A 25,417-nucleotide genomic window follows, 5' to 3' on the forward strand; every position below is an offset into this window, starting at 1 on the left:
ACTTCGAAGGAGACCTTGTTTCCTCCTCCTCCTCCTCCTCTTCCTGAATTCTTTTCCATTCAGGGTCACTGAGAGTGGGACGGTCTATCTGATCTTCTCTCCCCAGCTCTCTCGAGCCCAGTCCTCCCACTTGTCCAGTACTGGTTGTGAATTTGGACAAGTAACTTGGCATGTCTGTGCCTCTTTTCCCCATCTGTGGCCTAGGGGTATTAATAATAGCCGGTAAGTAAGTTAATGGATGATGATAATCATTCAACAAGGTACCCCTCAAAAAAGAAAAACTTCCATTTCATGTTAGATTTTTGTTGGGGGTGGGGGGGTGGGGGACACCTGGCTGGCTCGGTCAGTTAAAGCATCTGATTTCGGCTCAGGTCATGACCTCATGGTTTGAGGGTTCAAGCTCTGTGCTGACAGCATGGACCTCGCTTGGGATTCTCTTTCCCTCTTTCTCTGCCCCTCCCCTGCTTGCATGCATTCTCTCTCTCCTCTCAAAGTGAATAAACTTTAAGGAAAAAATTAAGTTTTTTTCCTTAAAGTTGTACTTTTTCACTTAACACCCCCCCCCCCTTAAGGTGTCCCCATGCCCCATAAAGCATATTCTCCCTTCAAAGGGACCAAACCCATTTCCCCTCCCCTTGATCTGTAGATTCTGTTAAGACAGAACAAACACATCCTTGACAAGCATTTTATCCGCAATTACAGTGGGTTCGTGTCTCAAACCACCAACGCCCATAGAATTCCTCCCTCCAAGTGTCAATGGAAAGAAACGTCCACTTGAGTCATTCCCATTCAAGCACGGGGCCAACGGTAATTTGGGGAGAAAAGTTAACTATCCGTCTCCGTGGAAGGAGATCTCAAATCTCTTAAGACTATCGGGAAGGTTTTGAATCTCCAAACCACTCTGGAAGTCCCAGTTCGTTTACCACACAGAACTTCAGGCTGTAAACAAACTCAATGTGAAAAATAAACATTTATTACAAAATTAGCCTTGACATTTCGAAATGAAAGCAGGCAGGGTGTTTTCCAACTCAAGGGGACTGTGGTAAGCTGGAGAGGTGACTTCCAAGACTGGTCACGCATGACTTCTGTTCACCACAAGTGACCGAGAGGGTGAGGAACCACTCACCTCAGACCTGACGGGACAATGAGTCACCTCTGCTTCCCTGTGGCCTTGTCTCCGCGTCCCTCCCACCCCGTCTCCCAACCAGGAGGCTGAAACACGCTTTAAAAATCTCTTTCTTACTGAACCATTTCATCATCTCTGCTTTTACTGTTTAATTAAATTTTATCTCCATCTGAAAAAGCTCTTTTTTTATTGGCCCATGACCCTTAACCGATGGTTTGGCTAGGCTTGTTTTTCCTCTTGGATTCTCGATAGAAAACTCAATTCTGTCAGGGGTTTCCAGATCAGGGAATAAAACCTGGAAAAGTGGGGCTTAGCGTCCCCCACAGAAAGAAGTTAAGCAAAATCAACCCTTGAAGACCCCCCGGTGTTCGCCCTCTCGCTCGTTAATAGACCGGGCGACTATGGTAGAGGGGGAAACAGAAATTTAAGGGCAAAAAGGGCTGTCCAGACGCACAAAGGAAAGCAACGTCAGGCAGGCCTACCTTCCCATCACTCACACACGGGTGGCCTGGCCACCTGGTCTCAAATTACCTTTCCTCTAAACAGCACCCCAGCCCCCAACTCCGCTCCAGTGAAGCAGTGGTTACTTTACTGCTCTGGGGCAGTCTGTTCTCCTTAGAGAAGTCTTTCGATGCATCTGGTTGGCAGAGGGGGGAGGGGAGGGTGGGCACTTTCTCCCCTCAGTGGACCAGACCAGCGAGAACCCCAGGGCACAGCATCGGCTTCCTCCGGGTGTGCTCCCGCAGCCGAGGGCACTCCTCCCGCCGCCAGAGGGCTCCGGAATGAGGGCCCCAAGCTCAGAAGCTCTGCCTTGAGACGGGAGCCAGGAAGGGGTGGGACAGGGGGCCAGGACCAACCCAGGTTGTTGGGAAGCAGGGTTCCAGGCGCCTTCCTGTTTGTACAAAGGAGCCCAGGAACTTTTCACTTCCCCAACTTCCCGCGACGAGAGGCTTTGACAAACCAGCAACATCCGGCTACATCCAAACACACACCAACAGTCTCACCAAAGAGCGAAGACGCCCTGGACACACACCGCATTTCAGCAGAGAGCTAGGACCGAGCGCGCGAATGTGCACGCGCGCGCACACACGCACACGCACACGCACGCCCACACCCCACAGCAAAGAGCTAAGACCACTGCGCACATCCGCACGGCCCTGCAGACACATCTTAAAAGGGTCCATCCAGTTGTTCCAGCCAAGGGAAGGGTGATGGTCGGAGCTCCCAGCTCCAGCTTCCTTTTCTTTAGATCAGGGGTTTTAAAACCCTTCCGCTCAGTGTCCCCTGAGAGCCCCCCCCCCCCCCCCCATGCTCTCCATAACAAAGCTCCAGTTTCTTTCTACAGACACAGATGGTGTCCGCCTGCGTTCAGGCCGGTGCAAGAGGGTCTCGGGGGCACTTCCCGTGGGAAGACAGAAGAAAGCGGAGTGGGCTGCAGGGGCGGGAGAGACTTGGTGTTGTCACCCCGCAACCTCTTCGGTGGCTCGGTCTCCAGTCCCCACTCTGGAACAGTGCGTCCCTCCTCACCACGGGAGGAAAGGGCCGAGGGACCAAACTCCAGATCCCTACTCGGGGGGGAGGGGCCGCCGCCACACAGGGGGTATCGAGTGCCCCGCCACTGTTGCCACGTTCTGGGAAGGGAAGTCAAGGGGCGTGACGCTCAGGGCTGTTCCCTGATCCCTCGTAGGGATGGGGGACGAAAGCTTTTAAACAAGTCCCGGGCCACTCGGCAATGGCGGGAAAGGAAGGGCGGGATGCAGGGGGAAAGTGTACACAACCACATCCTAACTAAGATAAACGTGGGGACCCCTGTGGGGGCTAGAAGACGCGTAAGGGACCCTGTGAAACTACAGACGCCACGGGCCGGAGTCTGGTAGCACCGGAAGAAGGCAAGCACGGAGGACAGGAGATGAGTCGGACCAGGGTCACACCAGGAATGACGAGGTCTGCCTGAATTCCCCCTGGAGAAATAAAACGCCCAAATCAACCCTGTACACTCTTGTTTAGCTGATAAGCTCCTGAACCTGTAAACACAGGGGAGGAGCCCCTCATTCCCTCAGGGAGACCCTCCCGGTCCCAGGGGAGCACACTCACTTCACTGCGGGCAGCGGGCTGGCTGTAAATCACCTTCTTACTCGAGGTCCTGCGGACAAGCCAGAAGACGGAGACGCTCAGCAACCCCCCCCCCCCCAACCCGTGCTCTCTTTAACCTCTGCTGGCCAACGTTAGAGGCTCGACCGAGAACTCTACGGAAGCACAGAGCTCTCAGTAGGGAGGGGTGGGTGGAGGGAGACCCGACAAGTGCAAGGTCACAGGGAACGGGGAGAGGCAGACACACAGATGGCCACCCAACCAGGGTGGCCTCTGCCTCCAGCCCCTCCCCCCCGGGGCCCGTCTCCGCTTCAAACCACACGCATCCTTGTTCTCAACCTCCTTTGGAGACCTCCCAGGACGGCAGGTGGCTCACTCACCCTTTCTTTGTTCCTGAAAAAGAAGAAAGGGGACCGTGAGCGTCAGCGGGATAGGGGCCGGCCGGGCGCAGAAGGCTGGGGGGAATGGCACTCAATAGGTCACTGGTGCTCACCCGGGAGAGAACCCCTGCACACGTGGGCTCACTATCAGGTCAGTACTCAGATGGCACCCAAGGACCGTGCCCTGGAATGGGGACGATACAAAGGAGAGCCGTTGAGGGCAAGTACTTACTGTCAAAGTAGCCTCGTCTATAGGCGAACCAGATGCCCAAAATCAAGAATCCAAGGAGAATGAGTGTGACAAGGACAGCTGCCACAATGCCCCCCACATTCAACTCCGCTGTGAGACACAAACGAGAGGTCAGTCCTCTGGGGGCTCACTCACGTGACTGACAACACCACCAAAGCCAGGGTGGAAAGCAGACCCCGGGCCCCACCCCAGGTCCGAGCTCAAGCCCCTGCTAGAGCCTTGCTCACCGGCTTCCATGCGCACAGCCTCTGACCTCATGGGCATCCCGTACCCATTCCGCGCCTCACAGGTGTACTCGCCCGTATCCCAGGCTGACACGGGATCGAAGACCTGAAGGGAGGAAATCGGTTGGCCTCCTGCCTACAGAAGCCAAGCACCTACTTCTGGTGTTTTGTAAGTAGGCTCTACGCCGGACGCGGGGATCGAACTCCCGACCCCCGACACCAAGAGCCGCAGGCTCTACAGGAGCAACCCCCCCCCCCATCCTCGTTTTTAAATTGCAGTATCGTGGACATACGCTGTTGCACTGGGGTTTCGGGTGCACGGCAGAGGGATCTGTGCACCTTATGACACCCTCATCCTGAGAAGCATCCAAGCCCCCATCTTTAGTCTTCTGACCCTAACGCCAAGCTCATCTTGCTGCTTGTCTTCCCCACCTTCCAGGGCTCTTTGGCCCTGCCCCCCCCCCCCCCCCTACCCTAACGCACCACCCCATCCTTACCAGCTCCCCTGTCTTTTTATTCAGGCTGTAGGAAGAGTTGCTGAAGGCGCGGTTGCCCTTGGGATCCGAAGGCATCGGGACCCCGTCCTTGAACCAGTAGTACTCAGAAGGGGGGGAGCCATCCTTCTCTGAGCAGGTCAGCACTGCCCGACTCCCGATGGTGGCAGAGGAGGGGATGTGGACCGTGGGCTTGGATGGAGGCACTGCGAAGGGACAGAAGGGGCCCAGCACAAGTTCAGACAGCGCCGCCTAGAGGCCAAGCGGAAGACAACCCCATAGGTCAGCTCCAGCCTCCATCCCTTACCAGGCCCTCCGCTTCTCACTGTGGGAGGGGGAGGGGCAGGGCTCGTCGCCTCTGCAGCACAGAGACTGAAGCCCCCCACCACTCCCCACTCCCCCCCCCCCCCCCCCCCCCCCCCGCCCCAGCGCCCTGGCCATCAGTGAGCTCCAAAGCTCGGCAAAGCCCCTTGAGGACCTGGGAAGCAATGAATGCCAAACCCACACACAAAACGCGTGGGCACATACCAAGCACAGTGAGCTGGACGCTGACCTCCCCGTACGTGTTGCCGCCTTCGTCAGACACCATGCAAGTGTACGTCCCCGTGTCTTTCCGGGTCACCGAATGGAAAGTGATGCCACTGTGCGAGAAGGTGACTCGGTCTGCATAGGAGGCTACCAGGAGAGAGGAAGGGGCGGCCGGCTGAGTGCGCTGCGGGGCCACGAGAAGCTGGGTGGTGGCAGGGCAGGCCGCGTTAGAGTCCGCGGGACCTGGGCCCCAGGGTGCTCCCCTCCCCTGGGGGTCCGGCCCCGTCGACCCCTCCACAACCTAGGCCACCGGGGAGGAGGTGGGGCAACTCACCCGTGATCTTGTTTTTATAACAAACGAGGCTGGTGATGTCACCATGGGCGAACTTCCACTCCACGCGGGGGTTGGAGAAGCCCGAGTAGGAGCAGGACAACTTGGCGGCTGTGGGCAGCGCAAAAGTGAGCGGGACGAAGGAGCGGCGGCAAACGGAGGAGGAGAAGGGCCCCAAACTGCGTCGGGGGCTCTGCGCTGCCCGCCCTCCAGGCCCCAGGCGCACCTGCTTCCCCCCCTCCGCCCCACCCCCCTGCACAGCCGCCCACAACTCACGTTTGTCCTCAGGAACTCTGACATCGGGCTCAGAAGTATACACTGCGCCCCTGCCCAACGCCAGGGAGCCTGAGGAGGAGAGGGGTGGGCCATCAGGAGGGAGACACCAGAGCGGCCCAGCTGAAGGAGCTCCTGAGGCCCTTCTCGTGGCTTCTCCAAGGTGAAGAGACTCAGGAGATCCAGGCTCCCCCTGGGTCTCACGCCTCCTCACCAGTACCCTAAATACCTTCAAATGCTTTTTGCCACAATCGCAGGCCAATACTTCCATTATCAATGGAAATAAAATATTTCTCTCAGAGGTAATGTCTTTCATTTTTTTATTTTTCCCTCTGCAACTCCCAATAATCTAATTAGATTCCTAGTAGTCCAAGAACAGCTTCCCAAATGACTTTTCATGGTTCAGAGAAAGCTTCTCAACAAATAATTAATTGCAGTCACTTGTCAGACACTCCTGGCAGGAAGCCAGCAAAGCTGGAGGCAAGGGAGGTGGGTCAGGCAGGCAAGGAGGCAAGGAGGCAGGGAGGCAGGGAGGGAGGCAGGGGGGGCAGGGGGGCAGGGAGGGACACAAGGAGGCAGGGGAGGAGCAGTAATGAGGATAATAACAATACTCAACATTTGTAGGGCATTTTGTGCTTTTTAAAGTGTTTTCACCTACTTTACGCTGTTTGATCCTCGAAACCAGAATGACAGATCAGCAGGACAGGTGTTATTATCCCAGTTTTACATGAGGAACCAAGCCCATGAGAGAGACGTAAAGAATCGTGCCTAAGATCACGCAGCTGGGTCTGAGCTGGGGTCGGGACCAGAACTGGGCTAGATCCTCTCCTAGATCTAGACACGAGATCTCCTCGTGCCCAGTGGAGAAGGAAAAGAAGGGGTGGCATGTGCTGGGGGCACAGAGACGAGGCTGATTGCACGACAGGGTCGCTGGAGGGTCCAGCATTCCAAACGAAGCACCAGGGCCTGGGCTCAGACAGCCGGGCTCTGCTATAAACCTGCCCTTGGACAGTCACTCCCGTCCATGTTTTCCAAGTTCAAATTCACCACCTGGGCTTTCCTTATATCCCTAAGAGTCCCGTCTTCCTTAGATAAATGCAAGCACATTTTTCCTTTACGTAATCACTCGCATAACTGAATACGGTCTCGTGACCTCTGAAGCGCCCTCTTCTCACCCAGAACACGAAAGGTTTGGACTAGATGTTCGCTCAAGTCCTTTAGGGTTTTTTGGGGGGGGTTTGGGGACGTTAATGTCTAACGAGGACTTTTATACATACATTGATATCTATGAGGACTTTTATACATACATTGATATCTATCTGACACAACACTGTGACTTCGTCCAGGTACGTATTCTCTCTCCCACTTTACAGATGAGAAAATTAAGTGTCTAAAAAAAGTTCTGCATCTAGCCCCAAGTTTTCATAGCTATGAAACGGCAGAGCTGAGAGGAAAACACACGTTCCCCCTACACCCCCATTTCCCTCATTATGTCAGACTTTTATAAACCATGCGGTTTCTCAGAGAGGCCGTGGCTTAATGGGGGGCAGACTATGTAATAAATGCCATTCTTTTATCTGTGAGCTATTTATACTAATATTACCTTATATGTGTGCATTTGGCATTACATTTTAATGTCAAATGCATAATCAAATATAATAACACGTAAGAAACTTAAACCAGATAGCCCTCCCTAAGTCGAAAACTGAGCCCATGGGAGTCTCTTACTCAGCTGTGAGGGGGGAACGCGGAGAATGAAATGCTTTGATTTTCGCCCGGATCAGCTTTCTCTGCTTCAACGATGGGCACTTGTTTTCTAAGATCCTCACATTTTACAATTTGCTACCCATGATGTGCAGTGCGATGCTCGAACGAGATCTCTCTTCAGGAATGAAGGACTGACTTGTTGTCATCCAGCCTCTGGGACTTCTGCCAAATCAAAGCCCTCGGCCTATCAGCCCTTTCGGGGACAACAGCCGGGACACTGCGGGGCCCAGGGGCATGCGGTCCACCCGGGCAGGGACAGGGGCAGCTGGCATCCAATGCCTCATCACTGAATGAGAGGAGGGAAGCCCCAGGGAACCCCAGGTCTACTGCCCCAATCCCCCCCCACCACCCCACCACCCCCCAGCTCAGAACAACGCTGAAAAGCTATTCCCACCCCGTAAAGCTCCCTGGGGAATAGGTTGAAGCTACTCTGCAGCCGGAATTCTCCCTCTGCCCAACCCTGCTTCTTTTCCCTCCCCTGCCCTTCCCGAGCTGTGGACCCCAAGAGCCCTCCGTAATAAATGTCCTGGCACGATAAAGGACATCTCAGAGTCAGCTTCCTTAGAACCCAACCTATGACACGACCCAAATCAGGAAGAGCTTCTAATTCCACTAAAAACTAGCGTTTGAAATAAAGGGCCGCCAAAAAAGAAATGACAGCACAGGAATTTGGTGATTGTTTCCGCATCACTTCTGACGTCAGCTAAAGTTCTCTTGAGACCTCTCAGACCTCCGGATCTAAAACATTCAGGAACCACACACACACACACACACACACACACACACACGTCCTCCCCAGCTCCTCAGTGTCCTGACCTCCATTGGCTAGTCCAGCCTTCTCTGGTTTAAAACACGGGCTCTGCCCCTCGCCTGGGTGGCTCAGTCGGTTAAGCATCCGACTTCGGCTAAGGTCACGATCTCACAGTTCACGAGTTCGAGCCCCGTGTTGGGATCTCTGCTGTAAGCACAGAGCCCACTTTGGATCCTCTGTCCGCCCCCCTCTCTTCCCCTCTCGCACTCACTCTCTTGCTCTCTCTGTGAAAAATAAGTAAATGTATAATAATAATAATAAAATAAAATAAATAATAATAAAATATAAATAATAAAAAATAATAAATAAATAAATAAATAAATAAATAATAAAATAAAATAATAATAAAATAAAACATAGGGCCTGCCCCTCAATGCCATCCCACCTCCCTCGGAGGCAGGACTGCAGCTGACTGTCTGTGGCCTGTCAACACTCTCGCTCTATTGTGCCTGTGAATCGTCGCATGTGTCATACTCAGCCTCACCAGTGCTCCCTCCTCACCGTGGGACACCTCAGCCACCGTGGTCCACGCCTCCCCCCACCCCCTCCCACCTCGCCCCTGAATAAGCCTCTGGAACCAAGCTGCCTGATTCAAATCCCAGCTCCGGTACCTACTAGGCTGTGTGGCTGGGCAAGCTACCTAAGTCGCTTTGAACCTCAGTTCACCCATCTGTAAAGTGGGGATAATAACAGTTTCTACATCAAAGGGCTGTGGTTGAGTTAAACAAGCTAATACAAATAAAGTGCTTTACAACAGGAAGCAGCAAACAACTATTATATCATTGTTATTATTATCATCATCATCATCATCATCATCATCTGCCCATAGGTTCTTCTCCACACACTTAATTGTTGACTTTAAAACTTTCTTCAATAAGACATATAAATAAATATAAACACTGCCTGAAAAATGCTTATGTTCCAGCCCACCAAACCACCTCTCCTCTATCATTGCAATTGTCTTGGAAAAGCTAACTCTTCTCTAGAACCTTCCCAGGTAGACCAGCAGAGCGGAGGGCTTCCCCTCACTGCACCCCATCTCCATCAGGACACCCAGGCTCTTGCCCATGGCCTTCATCTATGTTGTATTTCCCTTGCCTCCTCATCCCCCCACCCCCCAGACCTATACTTGGCTCAATGACACACACAGTAAACCAAAATAGAAGGAAAGTTCACCCTTTCACCACGATGCTTAATTTACTACAAGTTCGCAGTAAGAAAAGCCACAAAGTCAAAGGCATCAACAGATTTTGGACCCTTTTGTGTACAGAAAACCTGCACTCAATCTCGCACACCTCTCTAGAGGGACTCCTCTCCTCCCTTCCTCCGCAAACTTTTATTTATTTGTTTGTTTGTTTGTTTTAGAGAGAGGGCACAAGCGAGTGAGGGGCAGAAAGAGAGAGAGACACAGACAGACAGACAAGGGGGGGCTCACCTGAGGCTCATGTTTTTTACCCAAAGCCAGGCTTGTGCTCACCCGTTGAGGGGCTCAAACTCATGGAACTTGAGATCACGACCTGAGCCAAAGTCAGACGCTTAACATGAGCCACCCGGGTGCCCTTCCTCTGCAAACTTCTTCAAAGAAGGCGTCTACACACAGTTCCCAGCCCAACACACTCAATCACCGCCTAACCTACCCGCAATATGTCTTTGGCTCTCACCTTGGAATGAAAATTGCTTTTACTAAGATCACCAGTCATTCGCTCCTCAACTCTACGACGCCCTGATTATACGATAGAACAGCGATTTAATAACAGCTCCTTGGGGGGTGGGGACATCATATTAAATGTATAGTTAGGCTGTACGTCGCATCCCAATTTCCAAAACATTGAAGTAGTCTTAGAATTAAGGACAGCCACAATTGGCTTTTTCAGTTCCCTTCAGGGGCCCCTGTAAGAGGCCTGGCCCCGCCGACCACTCCCTTCCTCAGAAGTCACGCCGCCCCTTGGTTTCTGCGTGCCGCCCTTCTGGTCATCCCCACCACTGACGAGTTTTCTCATTCTCTCCCTTGAACCGTGCTTCCTCTGTGGATCCCTTAACATGAGTGCTCCCCAGCATTCTATCCTGGGCCTTTTCTCCTGTCCACGTTCTCTCCAGGAAATCTCGAACACCACCCCAAAACTCATCTGCACCCACACGCGGCCACCTCCAGTCCCCGCCTCCCACCTGAGCTCCTGCCCTCATCACCGGAGTCCCCACACCCCTCCCCGTCTGCCGCCTGCTCCCTCCTCCTCCTCCTCCTCCTCCCCCAGGTCGGTGGTGGTGTCACGGTGTATTCCCATGTATTCCATCCGTCATTGTCCGTCAAACTGGAAGCCTTCCAGCAGCCACCACGTCTCCCCTCCTCAAACAGCAAGCATTGGCATCGTCCCCTCCCAAATCTCCCTCAAACTGTGACCGTCACTTCTTAGCACCATCATCGTCTCTCAAGCACACTCGGGTGTCTCTGCCTCATTTAATCTTAACCCACTCAGATCCACCCTCCATCCCAGGGCCGGAGGAAGGGCTAGTATTTACTGAGCACTTGCTCTGTGCCAGGCAGTGCTGCAAGCATATTGTATGGTCTGTCTCTTCATCCCTGCCACCTTGGGAGTGGGGCGATACTGTTTATTACCATCACCTCTATTTTCTACACGGGGAAACTGAGGCCCCGAGCAGCAAAGTGCTGGTGCTGATTCCAATCCAGGCAATTCCTGGGGCTGTGCTCTGCTCCAATCCACCACACAGCCTTCCTAAAAATGCCAATCTGACACTCGCCTCAAGCTTTCAAGGATTCCACATTGCCTCTCAGATAAAATTCAACGTGTTGGGGGCGCCTGGGTGGCTCGGCCAGTTAGGCACCTGACTCTTGATTTCAGCTCAGGTCACGATCTCATGGTTCATAGGATCGAGCCCACGTTGGGCTCTGCACTGAGAGCACAGAGCCTGCTTGGGATTCTCTCTCCTTCCCCCCCTACACCCCTCACCCTCAAAATAAATAAACAGTAAAAACAAAACAAAACAAAAAAAACACCAAATTCTTCATCAAGGCAGAGGCCCAGCAGTACCGGACCCTCTGAAAGGCTGTCTACTCTTGGCGTGTTTCCCCTCTAGCAGTACAGAGGACTTAAAATTCCCAGCAAAGAGCCATTTCACAACGTCTGCTTTGCTCCTGCCGTTCCAGCTTTGCAGAACACCCTTTCCCCTCTTTCTCCCTCTGGTCAGCTATTCATCCACGTTATTTTCCAGGAAATGACCTACCAACCCCCGATCCTACCAGAGCCAGCTTCAGACCTCTTCCGGAGGCTTGAACTACCCCATGCAACACACGGGTGAAGTACTTCCCACGTTATAATGACGTCATCTGTGCACATAAGTCTCCCCTAGCAGACAGTTAACCCCCCAGGGAACAGGGACCAGGTGTTATTTATTATTCTGAGTACTCCGCGCTCAGCAGAATGCCTGGTACAACTTGACATTGAACAACACGGAGCCTTAAACAATTAGGTCCTAGCAGACCATTCACCATAACATCTACTGTTAAGGTTTATCTACAAAGATAACCCCAGTTTTCACTCTGGCAGATGGGGCACGCCCAAATGAGGAAAAAACAAATTTGATCCAAAGCTCTATCTTTTTAAAAGTTTAAGAAACTATTCTACCTTCGGGGGGGGGGGGGGGCGGGGAATGACTATTCCATCAATCTTTTTGTAAAAACTTAGTTTCAGAACATAAAAATTAAGTGGTTTTTTTTTTTAAGTTTATTTTTGAGGGAGAGAGAGAGAGAGAGAGGAAGAGAGAGTGAATCCAGAGCAGGCTCCACACTGTCAGCGTGGAGTCTGGTGTGGGCCTCAAACTCATGAACCGTGAGATTATGACCTGAGCCAAAACCAGGAATGGGACCCTTAACCTACTAAACCACCCAGGCACCCTAAGAATTGTGGGGTTTTTTAAAGATTTAAAAAAATTTTTTTTTACGTTTATTTTATTATTGAGAGACAGAGTGAGACAGAGCATGAGCATGGGAGGGGCAGAGAGAGGAGGAGACACAGAATCTGAAGCAGGTGCCAGGCTCTGAGCTGTCAGCACAAAGCCCGACGCGGGGCTTGAACCCACAAACTGCGAGATCATGACGTGGGCTGAAGTCGGACGCTCAACCGACTGAGCCACCCAGGCGCCCCAAGATCTTTTTTTTTTTTTTAATTGTTTTTCAACATTCATTTATTTCTGAGAGACAGAGAGAACGTGAGCAAGGGAGGGGCAGAGAGAGAGGGAGACACAGAATCCAAAGCAGGCTCCAGGCTCTGAGCTGTCAGCACAGAACCCAGTGTGGGGCTCGAACTCATGAACTGTGTGATCACAACCTGAGTCGAAGTCGGACACTTAACCGACTGAGCCACCCAGGCACCCCAGGATTTTTTTTATTTTTAAGTAATCTCTACACCCAACATGGGGTTTGAATTCACAGCCCCAAGCAAGAGACACGCTCCACTGACTGAGCAGCCAGGCGCCCCCAAATTAAGTGTTTTTAAATTTGCTTCATAGTTTTGGAATACAATCAGAGTACTCTGCACATGAGCAATTTCCAAGTGGCATTTTGCAACAGGGACTAATTTTGTTTTAAGTTTATTAATTTTTTTTGAGAGAGAAAGAGAGTACACATGGGGGAGGGGAAGAGAAAGGGAGACAGAGAACCTCGAGTAGGTTCTGCACCGTCAGTGCAGAGCCCCATGCGGCGCTTGAACTCATGAACGGTGAGATCATGACCTGAGCCGACTGAGCCACCCAGGCGCCCCGAGGGACTCGTTTCTCCGCGTGGGTCGCAGTGCTTACAGACTGCTTTCCTGCATCCAGGGAGGTGTGCAGAGACAAAAGAGGAAGTTGCAGGAGGTTTTCTGATGCAAGGTCTAAACCAGCAGCATGAAGTGGGGGAAGGATGTGAATCCATTGAAAACATCCCCACTGGGGGCGCCTGGGTGGCTCAGTCGGTTGAGCGTCCGACCTCGGCTCAGGTCATGATCTCACGGTCTGTGAGTTCGAGTCCCGCTTCGGGCTCTGTGCTGACAGCTCGGAGCCTGGAGCCTGCTTCGGATTCTGTGTGTCCCTCTCTCTCTGCCCCTCCCCTGCTCACGCTCTCTGTTTCTCAAAAATAAATAAATGTAAAAAAAAAAAATTTTTTTTTAATAAAAATAAACAACAACAACAAAAATCCCCACTGTCTTCATGACCACAACAGGGAACTCCAAGCAGGTTCAAGTCAGCTGGGGAAGAAGCCTTGGCCAGGTAGGGCATTGCTCTCACTGCAAAGGTATCTTCAACACGGTTTACGGTTGTCATGGACCAAATGGTGTTCCCTCAGCTCCTATGTGAAAGCCTGAATCCCTGGTACCTCAAAATGTGACCGTATCGGGGCGCCTGGGCGTCTCAGTCGGTCAAGCCACCAGCTATTGGTTTCAGCTCAGGTCATGATCTCAGTTTTTGGGTTCTGAGTTCGAGCCCTGCATCGGGCTCTGCGCTACAAAGTGAAGCCTGCTTGGAATTGTCTCTGCCCCTCCCCTGTTCATGCTCACTCACATGCTTGCACTCAGGCTCTCTCTCTCTCAAAATAAAGAAACTTAAAAAAAATGTAACTGTATCTGAAGACAAGGCCTGTCACAAGACAATTACATTAAAATAAGGCCCGTATGACACGCCCTAATCCAGTGTGACTGGTGTCCTTTATACAAAGAGACACCAAGGTGCTCATACAGAGGACAACCAGGGACAGAGTGGCTGCCTGCAAGCCAACGAGAGAGCCTCCAGAGGAAACCAACCCTAACACCGCAGTGGTCTTGAACTTCAAGCCTCTAGAACTGTAAGAAAATCAGTCACTGTTGTTTAAGCCCCCACCCTCACTCTCCCCATCCCTGTCTGTCTGTGATACATCGTGACCATGGCCCAAGCAGATGAATAGAAAGGTCTCAGCTGGACATCAGCAGTGAACATTCTGGCTGAATCCCCTGTAACTACAGCCTTGACTTAGGTAATTATGATGACATTTCCACACAATGGAAGAATCAACGTTCTGCTCTGCAAAGAAAACCATCAACAGAATGAAAAGGCCGCCTACTGAATGGGAGAAAATATCTGTAAATCACTTATCTAATAAGGGATTAATATCCAAGAAAATTGAGAACATACAAAGAACTCACAACTCACTAATAAAACAACAACAAGAACAAAACACAATCCAATTAAAAACTGGGCAGAGGATCCATATAGATGTTTTTCCAAAGAAGACATCCAGATGGCCAGCAGGTACATGAAAAGATGTTCAACATCGCTAATCATCAGGGAAACGCAAATCAAAACCAAAATGAGATCTCACCACGCGTTATTATCGGAGACAAGAAGTAACAAGCACCGGCAAGGATAGAGGAAAGAGAACCCTTGTGCATGCTGCTGGGAATGTAAACTGCTGTAGCCACTATGAAAAATAGTGTGGGCATTCCTTGAGAAATTAAAAATAGAAATACCGTATGATCCAGAAATTCCACTACTGGGTGTCTATCTGAAGAAAAGAAAACCACTGCTTACGAAAGATATATGCACCCCATGTTCATTGCGGTGTTATTTACAATAGCCAAGATATGAAAACAACCTAGGTGTCCATCGATGAATGGATGAAGGATATGTGGTCCACACATGTAACAGTTTATTATTCAGCCGTAAAGAAGAATGAAACCTTGCCATTTGTGTTAACATGGGTAGACCTCGAGGCCATTATGCTACATGAAATAAGTCAGACATGGAAAGACAAGTACCATAGGACCTCACTTATATGTGGGATCTAAATTAAAAACAAAACTGGGGCGCCTGGGTGGCTCAGTCGGTTAAGCCTCTGACTTCGGCTGAGGTCGTGAGGTCGTGATCTCGCAGTCCGTGAGTTCGACCCCCGCGTCGGGCTCTGTGCTGACAGCTCAGAGCCTGGAGCCTGTTTCAGATTCTGTGTCTCCCTCTCTCTGACCCTCCCCCATTCATGCTCTGTCTCCCTCTGTCTCAAAAATAAATAAAGGTTAAATTAAAAACAAAACTAAGCTTGCAGATACAGAGAACAGATTGGTGGTTCCCAGAGGTGGGGGATGGGGGGTGGCAAAATGGTTGATGGGGGTCGAAGGTTACAAACTTTCAGTTATAAAGTAAGTAAGTCATGGAGACGTAATGTACAGCATAGTGACTATAGTTAATAACACTATATTGCAGGGCGCCCGGGTGGCTCAGTCAGTTGAGCATCCAACTTCGGCTCAGGTCCCGATCTCGCGGTTCATGGGTTTGAGCCCCACATCGGGCTCTGTGCTGACAGCTCAGAGCCTGGAGTCTGCTTCCAATTCTGTGTCTCCCTCTCTCTATGCCCCGCCCTGTTGTGCTCGGTCTCTCTCTCTCTCAAAAGTAAATAAACGTCAAAAAATTTTTTTTTAAATAACACTGTATTATATCTCTGAAAGTTGCTAAGAGAGTAGATCTTAAAAAAGTTTCCATCACAAGAAAAAACAATTCTGTAACTATGTATGGGGATGAATGTTAACTAGATTTACTGTGGTGATTATTTTACCATCTATAGAAATATGGAATCATTATGATGTGTATCTGAAACTAATATAAGGCTACGTCAACAAGAAAAATAAATAAATAATTAAAAGGAAAGAATCAACAGAACTCCTGAAAACCTTTTTATAAGACTTGTCCTATACTTTCAATTACAGTTGACCTTTGAATGACACAAGTTTGAACTTCACGGGTCTAGTTATACACAAATTTTTTTTAATACAGTACAGTATTGTAAATGTATCGTCTCTTATGATCTTAACATTTTTTTCTCTAGCTTAATTTATTGTAAGAACACACTATATAATACATATAACAAAATACGTGTTCATCAGCTATTTACGTTATCAGTAAGGTTTTCAGTCAGTAGTAGGTTACTAGTTTTTCGGGAGTCAAAGAGTTATGCACAGATTTTCTTTCTTTCTTTTTTTAAAATGTGTATCTATTTTTAGGAGAGAGAGAGAGAGAAGACAGAGAGTGAGCAGGAGAGGGGCAGGAGATAGAGAGAGACACAGAATCCGAAGCAGGCTCCAGGCTCTGAGCTGTCAGCACAGAGCTCAATACACGGGGCTCAAACTCATGAACCTCGAGATCACGACCTGAGCCGAAGTCAGCTGCTCAACTGACTGAGCCACCCAGGCTCCCCTGCACACATTTTCAACTCCATGGGGTTGAGACCCCAAAACCCATGCGTCGTTCAAGGGTCAACTGTAATCATATCTAAATTCTAGACACACATTACTGACCATGACCAAATGAATAACATAGGAGCAAGAATAAAATGATAATAGCAGTTAGCGTTTCTCGAATACTCACCACATGGCAGGACTCTTCTGAGCCCTTTACAGGATTAATTCATTTGATCCTTGCCATGATGCCATGAAATAAACATTACTGTTGCCCTCATCTTCCAGATGAGTTCATTGGGGCACGTAAATTAAGTAATTTGCTCAAGTACAAAGCTAATAGGTGGCAGAGTAGGATTCTAACCCTGGGAATCTGGCTCCAGTATGATACATTATCAAAAACTATGTAAGAAATACATATTGCCATCTCAAAGGTCAAAGTAGATCAGAAGTATGTCCAAAATGTACAAGCAATATGTAGAATATGACCCTATATTTATAAATAATAAAAACAATCTGAGTATATGCATAACAAAATCTCTAAGAACAGATTCCAAGCACTAGACAGTGCATATTACCTGAGACCGCAGGCAGCTTTTCTTCTCTATGTTCTATATTTGTGTCATCAGCAAGCACGGGATTAAGTGTTTTAATTTAGAGGAAAACGCGGGGGAAAGGGGATGAAAAAGGGGGAAAAGAAAATCAGATCACAAGCAGAGAAGAAGAAACAAAGCCAAAAGGGAGAGGCAAAAACGTTGATTAAACAAAACTTTAATTTTTTCTAACGTTTATTTATTTTTGAGAGAGAGGGAGACAGAGCGTGAGCCGAGAAGGGGCAGAGAGAGGGGGAGACACAGAATCCGAAGCAGGCTCCGGGCTCGGAGCTGTCCGCACAGAGCCCGACGCGGGGCTCAAACCGACAAACCGTGAGATCATGACCTGGGCCGAAGCCTGGCGCTTAACCGGCTGAGCCACCCAGGCGCCCCTGATTAAACAAAACTTTAAAGGTGAAATGAGGTAATAGATGAGAAAGAAATATGAGAGTACTATACCATCGGGATCCTGGACAGTGCAGGTGAGTCTGATAAATTTCAAGGAGAGAAAAAGGGCAGGAGGTAAGGAGAGCAAAGGCGACTTGGAGACACTGTAGTTGACAATGGGGAAGTAGATAGGCGGTAGGAGTGGCTCAAGGGGGTGGGAGCGGGGAAGAGAAGTGAACCGGATAAAGAGAAGGGGAGACAGATAGTGATGCAGCCATTAATACTTAAATCAATCCCTACATGTTTTCATATGCTTCAGAAGAGAGTCGGTGGCGTAGAAATCTGTAAGACTGAGGATACAATTCTTGAAAACCACCATGTATCTGAATAATAAAACAACCGTGGCAAGTTATTATTTTCCAGAAGCAGACGCACGGATCTATCTCGTCCCACCTGGTTTTCTTACATTGTGACTGAAGTAGATTCTAGGTTTCCTCCTCTTGAATCTGGGCACTGTCTTGTGACTGCTTCGACCAATGGAGTGTAATGGGAGAAATGACGCAGTGAGCCCTCCCATGAAGGTGGGTGCCATATGCATTGTGTCCTTAGATTCTAATTGCAAAAACCCCATGAGACACAAGTTCTATTGTCACCATCCCATGTTCCAGATGAGAACACTGAGCTTAGAACGGCTGCTCCAAATCACACAGCTATAAGCAGCAAAGTAGAAAGGGAATCTTGTTGTTGTTGTTGTTGTTGTTGTTGTTGTTGTTGTTGTTGTTTTAAGTAATCTCTACGCCCAACATGGGGCTCAAAGTCACAACCTGGAGATCAAGAGTCGGATGCTCTACCAACGGAGCCAGCCAGGTGCTCCATGGTGGGAAGGGCATCTTAACCCAAGTCTGCCTAATTCCGAGGCTCTAAAACCATGATACTACCGGGGCTCAGTCAGTTAGTTGGCTCAGGTCATGATCTCATGGTACCTGGGCTTAAGCCCTGCATTGGGCTCTGCTCTTACAGCACAGAGCACGCTTCAGATCCTCTGTCTCCCTCTCTCTCTGCCCCTTCCCCGCTCACTCTCTCTCTCTCTCTCTCAAAAATAAATAAACATTAAAAAATAATAATAATAAAGGGGCACCTGGGTGGTTCAGTCAGTTAAGCATCCAACTTCAGCTCAAGTCATGATCTCACAGTTCATAAGTTTGAGCCTCGCATTGGGCATTGTGTTGACAGCTCGGAGCCTGGAGCCTGCTTCGGACTGTGTCTCCTCTCTCTGCCCCTCCCTTGCTCGTGCTCTGTCTCTCTCAAAACTAAATAATCATTAAAACTCAAAATAATAATAATCATAATCATAATAATAAACTATGATGCTACAGAGCATCTCCGTCAGACAAGCAAGAAAAGTCTACTCATCCTTCAAGATCCTTTTCAAATGCCCCTTGCCCCACTATGACTTTTCCCAGTCAAAATTAATCTTCCCCAACTTCTAGGAATGTAGCCTAAGAAAACACTCAAGAGTTAAGCTTAAAGATGGAACAATTTCATGTTATTTAGCACAGCAAAGAAAAAGAAAACCTCAAAGTCCAACAAAAGGTGAACAGTTCATTATGATACAGCCATACAGTAGAATACGATAGAATGGATTTTGTTTAAAGCATATTTTGCTTAAATATACACAGATACTACATTATTCATAAAGGAAAGACTACAATTAAACACGAACAGTAAGTATTTATCTCTTGATAATAGGCCTACGTGTGATTTTCTTTTTTCCATATTCCTGTTTTCCCATTTTTCTACACTGAGCACATATCGTGTCTCTCTCTTCTTTTTTAAGAAGCATATATGTACATTTTTTTAATGTTTATGTATTTTTGAGAGAGAAAGAGAGGCAGAGAGAGGGGGAGACACAGAATCTGAAGAGGCTCCAGGCTCAGAGCTGTCTGCACAGAGCCCGATGTGCGGACTCATGAACTGTGAGATCATGACCTGAGCTGAAGTCGGACGCTCAACCGAGCCACCCAGGCACCCCTATTGTTTCTTAATAAAAATTTATTGTTTTGAAAAATTGATCTCTTCCCTTTTATGCTCCCCATTTTGTACTTTGAGTGCAGCCGCTGGCACCCCCTCGTCAGTCTACGTCTGTAGTTCCTGGAGGAGAGAATCTGTAGGTCCCCAGCTCCTAGCACGGTGCCTTGCCAGCGAAGATGCTCCATGACCCCTAACTGAAGCACGCTGTGAGGACAAGGTGGTCACAGAGGGCGGAGGCTTCCAGCTAACAGAAGCCAGCAAGCATCCCTGTACATGTAGACGAGATCCGCCACAGAAAAGCTACTTCCTTCTACTACTTTATTTTTTTCTTTTTTTAATCTTTATTTATTTTTGAGAGAGAGAGACAGAGTGTGAGCAGGAGAGGAGCAGAGAGAGAGGGAGACACAGAATCCGAAGCCGGCTCCGGGCTCTGAGCTGTCAGCACGGAGTCTGATGCGGGGCTCGAACTCGCGAACCACGAGATCATGACCTGACGACCTGAGCCGAAGTCAGACGCTCAGCCGACTGAGCCACCCAGGCAGGCGCCCCTCCTTCTACTACTTTATTAAGAAAACCTTGAGGGCGCCTGGGTGGTTCGGTCGGTTAAGCATCTGACTCTTGATTTCGGCTCAGGTCATGATTTCAGGGTCGGAGAGATCAGGCCCTGCCTCAGGCTCTGTGCAGCTGGTGGCAGAGCCTGCTGGGGATTTTCTCTCCCTCTTTGCCTCTCCCCACCCTCTCAAAATAAATAAATAAACTTAAAAAGAAAGAAAGAAAGAAAACTTTGTTTCCTCTACGCATCCTGTCCATTAGAATGTTCCTTAAGTTGCTTTTCTGCCATGAGTTTGTTTGAATTCCTTTTTTTTTTTTTTAATAAAAGGAAGAAAAAGGAGGGAAACCAGCCAGCCAGTCTCTCTGGTCTTCTCTATGAATTCCTCCGATCTTCGCCTCCAGGCATATGAGGTCCACGGGAGGTGGGGGGGGGGGGGGGGTGGCAGGAGCTGGAGAATGAGGGGGAGCCCTTACCTCCAAAAGGTTACTCCCGGGTTTCCTGATGTGAGCCAATTGTTTCCAACACCCCCAGCTCTCCTAAGAACTTTTTTTCTTTTAATTTTTTTAATGTTTACTTATTTTTGAGAGAGAGAGAGAGACAGAGGGTGCACAAGTGAGGGAGGGGGAGACACAGAACCCGAAGCAGGCTCCGGGCTCCGAGCCCAGAGCCCGACGCGGGGCTCGAACTCACGGACCGCGAGTTCATCACCTGAGCCGAAGTCGGACGCTCAACCGACGGAGCCCCCCAGGCGCCCCATCGCCTCAGAACTTCTAGATAGCAGGTGTGGTCTCTGCTTTGTCCCTACTCTCTAGCACAGGGCTGGAACACGGTAGACACCAATGTTCACCGGATTAACAAATGAACTTGACAAAGCAATATACCATCAGGACCTGGCCCTAGGGCTTCCACCCCCGGTTTGCCCTTTCCTCCCCACCGGCCACCCTGTAGAGACGGAACTCGCTCCTGGGGGTTAGGGCAGGACGGATAAGGAATGCAGGGGCAAGAGGAAGGCTCTGTGAGCCCGACAGGCTGGGCTAAGTCTAAACAGCCCTTCTTGGCTGCGCTTAGAGTGACATCAGTGGCTGGCCCGGTGGGCCCTCAGGAGGGCAGAAGGTGGGGCGGGCAGCGTGGGACAGGAGAGCTCTCACTGGAAGGCTCCCTCCCGACCTCGCTCGGCAGCATTCCCAGTTCTACCTGCTGGGCTCCTCCCCTCCCCCACCCATCTCCCCATTACAAGGCTGTGCCCGCCCACCCAGGGCTGCTCCCTCCAGGGGCCTGGCATCACACTTCCCGGTCGGGCCAGCTGCTTCCTCCTGTCCTATCCCCACATTGCAAAACAAATACCACAGCCGGACTTTAGACAGAAACCCTGCTTATCAGGGAGTCCCAGACAGATGAACTCTTGAGTTTTCAATGCCTGGCAAAGCCCAGCGTGCGTCCACTCACGCGGCTTCCCCCCCCCAGCCCCCTCACAACGCCGCACCCTCGTCCACAATGACATCTGACGGGCCGTCATCCACATCTTTCCTGGACCGCGGCAAAGGAAGCTCGTCTGAGTCGGGAGGCCCCCAAGGTCTCCTCTCCTCGATGCTAACAGAGGCGAAAAACCAGGCCCACCATTTCCAGCTTTTAAACCTATCTCTGAGCAAGGGTGCCAGTGTCCACAGAACAGGTGGCCCTCAACCCGGTGGACTTGGGGGGGGTGGGGAGGGTGGGTCCTAATGACCAAGGCCACGGCACCCAAAAGGAAAAGATCTCCAGGGTATCCCAAAGCGAATGAAACAAGGGGCCTGATGTAGTAGAAAATCTGTAGTCTGCCTCATTTGGTGCAAGAAAGGGCAGAAACAAATACATATTTATATGTAATTGTGCCTGTGTAACAAAACACTGGAGGGGCGCCTGGGTGGCTCAGTCGGTTGGGTGTCCGACTTCAGCTCAGGTCACGATCTCACACTCCGTGAGTTCGAGCCCCGCGTCGGGCTCTGGGCTGATGGCTCAGAGCCTGGAGCCTGCTTCGGATTCTGTGTCTCCCTCTCTCTCTGCCCCTCCCCCGTTCATGCTCTGTCTCTCTGTGTATCAAAAAATAAATAAACGTTAAAAAAAAAATTTTTTTTTAAAATTAAAAAAAAAAACCAAACACTGGAAAGAGACATAAGAATCAGGTGGGGGGGGGTGGGGTGGGGCATGGACTGAACCTTCTACATCCTTCTGATTCTCAAACAATGTATTAACCTGTTCCTTTTCGTTGCAGGAGCTCTACCCCGAACCAAAACCAGGCCGGAGATCCCTGGCAAACCAGTGAAAGAAACCAGACAGAAACATGGTGAAGTGAAAGTGTCCTGGGGCCCGGAGGTGAAGACTGAGGCAGAGACACCGCAATCCCAGCCCCGCTCATTTCCTAGTTCCTAGTTCCTGCTGCCATCAGCCACTAGGCTTCAGGTTTCCAGGGAACAATTCTTTCCTGGGAGTAGCAACTGGCAGGCAGAGGGAGGGGAAAGGAGAAGTGACTCATCGACGTGGAGTTTGAGGTAAAGCTAGCAAAGCTCAACAGTAAAGCTGGAAGGGCTTGGGCGGGAACCGTCCCTGGAGAACACCAGCGCTCACAGGTGGACCCAGACACAGGGGGCCAGCAGCCCCTCCCTCCGGGAACGGCTCAGTGGGGACACCACCCTCAAGGAGGGGTGAGGAGGAAGGACCAGGGTTCCAGCCCAGGTTCCCCTTTCTTCCCCGTGGTGACACCAAAAGTCATCCTCGTCACACAGGACCCTGCTAAGCAGAAATGCCTCTCCCTCCCTGCTTGGGAGATGGCTGGAAACTTCTAAGTGCAGGTTCCCCAGGGAGAGGGAGACCGTGTTCTCCATCACTGGTTGGCTTTTCCCCAGGCCCAGTTCCCTCAGTGTTTGGGCTCCAATCCCTGGCCAACAGCCCGGGCCTTTCTCTCCGCTGAGCTCCCCAGGCTGGGGCTGGACCTTTGCTTGACTTGGATAATATCCTGCCCTTTTTCTTCTTCCTCTCTGATGGGCAGCAGCCCTGATGGAAGACAGAGCATGTGGGCACCCACATATGATGCAGACATCCCTGGGTCACAGGACAGACCAGACACCCGAAAAACAGCCTTTAATGGAGTGCCTGGGTGGCTCAGCGGGTTAAGCATCCGACTTTGGCTCAGGTCATGATCTTGCAGTTTGTGGGTTTGAGCTCCAGGTCAGGCTCTGTGCTGACAGGTCAGAGCCTGGAGCCTGCTTGGGATTCTGTGTCTCCCTCTCTCTCTGCTCCTCCCCTGCTCATGCTCTATCTCTCTCTGTCCCTCAAAAATAAATGTAAAAAAAAAAAAAAATTTTAATGTGACATGGTCGGTTCCCCCATCCCCCGGACATGTTACTTCCCAGGACCCACAGTCCTGTCAAGCTGATGCAACATCACATCAGGTTCCCTGCAAACCACCTGAATCCCTGAAGAGACTGGAGGACGTCCCCCAGCTCAGGACGGTGCTACCACAATTCTTTCAGTGCCAGTATGAGATTATTGGGGGATGTCACGACGCACAACAGTAGGAAGAGAGAAAAGGGAAGACGAAGAGGAAGAAGACTGTGGCTCCAGCAAGCTTGTGAACCCGACACACTCTGTCACAAATAGAGTCACCACTGAGAAACTTCTGGGTCTGGGGAAGGGAGCACTGGCGCAGCACGAGGCCGAGTACCAGTAGGAGCCCCACACGGAACCGGCATGGTTGTCACAAGCAGTTCTACGGCCCAGGCAGAAATGAAAAAGCTGAAGAGTAGGAAAAGACTGGAAAGTGAGGCAAAAAGGAAAATGGAGACATAGAATGAAGAAGACAAGTGAGAGAAGACTCTAGTGGGAACTGAAAAGGTAAGAGGGTGGACCCGGGAGCGTGATCCCAGGCTGATGTTTGAGGTCGCGGTTCCCGTGCCACAGGGTGCTTGAGACGCGGACCCGGGAGTGGGAAAAGGAAAGGGACTCAGGAGATTTTGGTGCCATTCCCAGGTCCTTTCATCCATCTGGAAAAGTCATTTCCCCTCTCCGGACCTGTTTCCTTGTCTGTACAATAGGGCGAGGGTTAGACTTGCCTCTGGTCCAGTGCACCCCAAGGGCTTTTATGTTTTTGTGATGAGGGACAAAGAAATTGTCCATCCATCCGTCCAAGGGCAGGGAACCTATTTCCACGCTTCGCAACTGGGCAAAGTGAACCACCGTATAACCACCGATGCTGATTTTTGTTTTTAATTTTCGTTCCCTTCACACTTCCTAAAGCTGCGTTCTTCAAGGGACCAACGAAGATCCCCCCACAGATCGCATACCCGCACCACGACCCACAGAGGCACAGACCCTCAAGACCCTGGCGGACCACGTCCAGCTGCTGACACGGGTCGCCTGAACTAAGGCCCAAAGCATCCACGCAGCCCGGCCCATAGGCCCAAACCTATCTCTGGACGGAGGCAAGCCCCAGCAAGTGAGTCTCATTGTTCCACAGGAAAGGGAGTTTACAAAGGAAACAAAAACTCTCAGAGGCGGCCAGGGGGAGGGCAGAGCCCTGGCTCTGGGAAGCCTCCAGCCAACCGACACGCAGGTCCTTCCCCTGGGAATAGTCCCTCGGTCAACAACAGCCACCAAGGGCTCTCAAGGTAGCTACTCCAGAAAGGAACTTGAAGTGCTGTGTGCTGAGAAAGTTCAGATTTCGAATGGATTTCTTCTTCGGACTTTGCACCCAGACACTTCTCCCGGTGGTTTCCCACCCCACCTCACCTCCGGTAGGTCTGCCCTGCCGACCCTTGAGGAGCAGACCACCCAGGGGCCAAAGGAGTCAGGGGTGCGGGGCTCGGGGCTTCTCCCGGGTTGGGCGCGGGTGTCGGGTGCGCGTTGCGGGGCAGGATGGCCCGCCCCGGCGCGGGCGGAGGGGTGCGCCTGGGCAGAGGCGTGCAGGGCCCTCGCCGGCAAGCGAGGCTGTGAAAAGCGGGGCCACCCCCTCCCGGTGGGTGCCGGGGCAGGGGGTGGGGGAGGGGAGCCGGCCACCCGCCGGGGGGGGGGGGGGAAGGGGGAGGGGAAACAGGGAAGGGCCAGGCGTGGAAAGGCAACTCGCTGGGTGAGGCTGGCGGGTTTCTCAACGCCTCTGCTGCCGCGGGCGAGGGGCGTGGGGAGCGCCTCCCTCCAACCTCTGACCCGACCCACCGATTCCCCCCGAAACTCCGGGAACTTACTCAGGACGACCGACGTGAAGACGAGCAACTGTCTCCTCCCGGCTCTCGCCTCGGTCCCCATGGCGATCAGGACCCCGACGCGACGCGGCCGCTGCAGCCCCGGAGAGAGTCAGAGATTCCCCCGCAGCCACCCGCGGACTAAAACTCCAGCCGCCAGGTCGAGCCCCGCCCGG

At 51.0% G+C, this 25,417-nt stretch overlaps 2 protein-coding genes across 4 annotated transcripts in view; both read right to left on the reverse strand.

The window, feature by feature from the left end:
* Positions 1 to 25,417, reverse strand: part of TSTD1 (thiosulfate sulfurtransferase like domain containing 1) — a 49,710-nt gene that overhangs the window by 4,825 nt on the left and 19,468 nt on the right. The gene's annotated exons all lie outside the window — the stretch shown is intronic.
* F11R (F11 receptor) lies at positions 952 to 25,403 on the reverse strand. Of its 3 annotated transcripts, XM_019433286.2 has the most exons (10): positions 25,245 to 25,403; positions 5,701 to 5,769; positions 5,428 to 5,535; positions 5,094 to 5,240; positions 4,569 to 4,771; positions 4,075 to 4,177; positions 3,830 to 3,937; positions 3,598 to 3,610; positions 3,221 to 3,269; positions 952 to 3,087 (listed from the first exon to the last, which is right to left on the reverse strand). In XM_019433286.2, the coding sequence occupies exons 1-10, from the start codon at positions 25,303 to 25,305 to the stop codon at positions 3,052 to 3,054; spliced, it is 897 nt and encodes a 298-aa protein (XP_019288831.1). In that variant the 5' UTR covers positions 25,306 to 25,403; the 3' UTR covers positions 952 to 3,051. The 3 variants fall into 3 exon arrangements, with proteins under 3 accessions (XP_019288831.1, XP_053764898.1, XP_019288832.1); XM_053908923.1 differs by lacking the exons at positions 952 to 3,087; positions 3,221 to 3,269; positions 3,830 to 3,937 and adding an exon at positions 3,711 to 3,781 and having other exon boundaries at positions 3,592 to 3,610; XM_019433287.2 differs by lacking the exons at positions 952 to 3,087; positions 3,221 to 3,269; positions 3,598 to 3,610; positions 3,830 to 3,937 and adding an exon at positions 3,710 to 3,781.

The sequence above is a fragment of the Panthera pardus genome, unplaced genomic scaffold (genome assembly GCF_024362965.1).
Source record: "Panthera pardus isolate Hobbes unplaced genomic scaffold, ASM2436296v1 HiC_scaffold_21, whole genome shotgun sequence".
NCBI classification, from domain to species: domain Eukaryota; kingdom Metazoa; phylum Chordata; class Mammalia; order Carnivora; family Felidae; genus Panthera; species Panthera pardus.

Bases quoted from the DNA above. Each gene is read 5' to 3' on its own strand.
- F11R (XM_019433286.2), bottom strand. From the start codon at position 25,305: ATGGGGACCGAGGCGAGAGCCGGGAGGAGACAGTTGCTCGTCTTCACG. The intron at 5,241-5,427 runs GTGAGTTGCCCC...CTCTCCTGGTAG, and splicing joins TTATAAAAACAAGATCACGG to CCTCCTATGCAGACCGAGTC. The intron at 4,178-4,568 runs GTAAGGATGGGG...TCCTCCCTTCAG, and splicing joins ATAAAAAGACAGGGGAGCTG to GTCTTCGATCCCGTGTCAGC.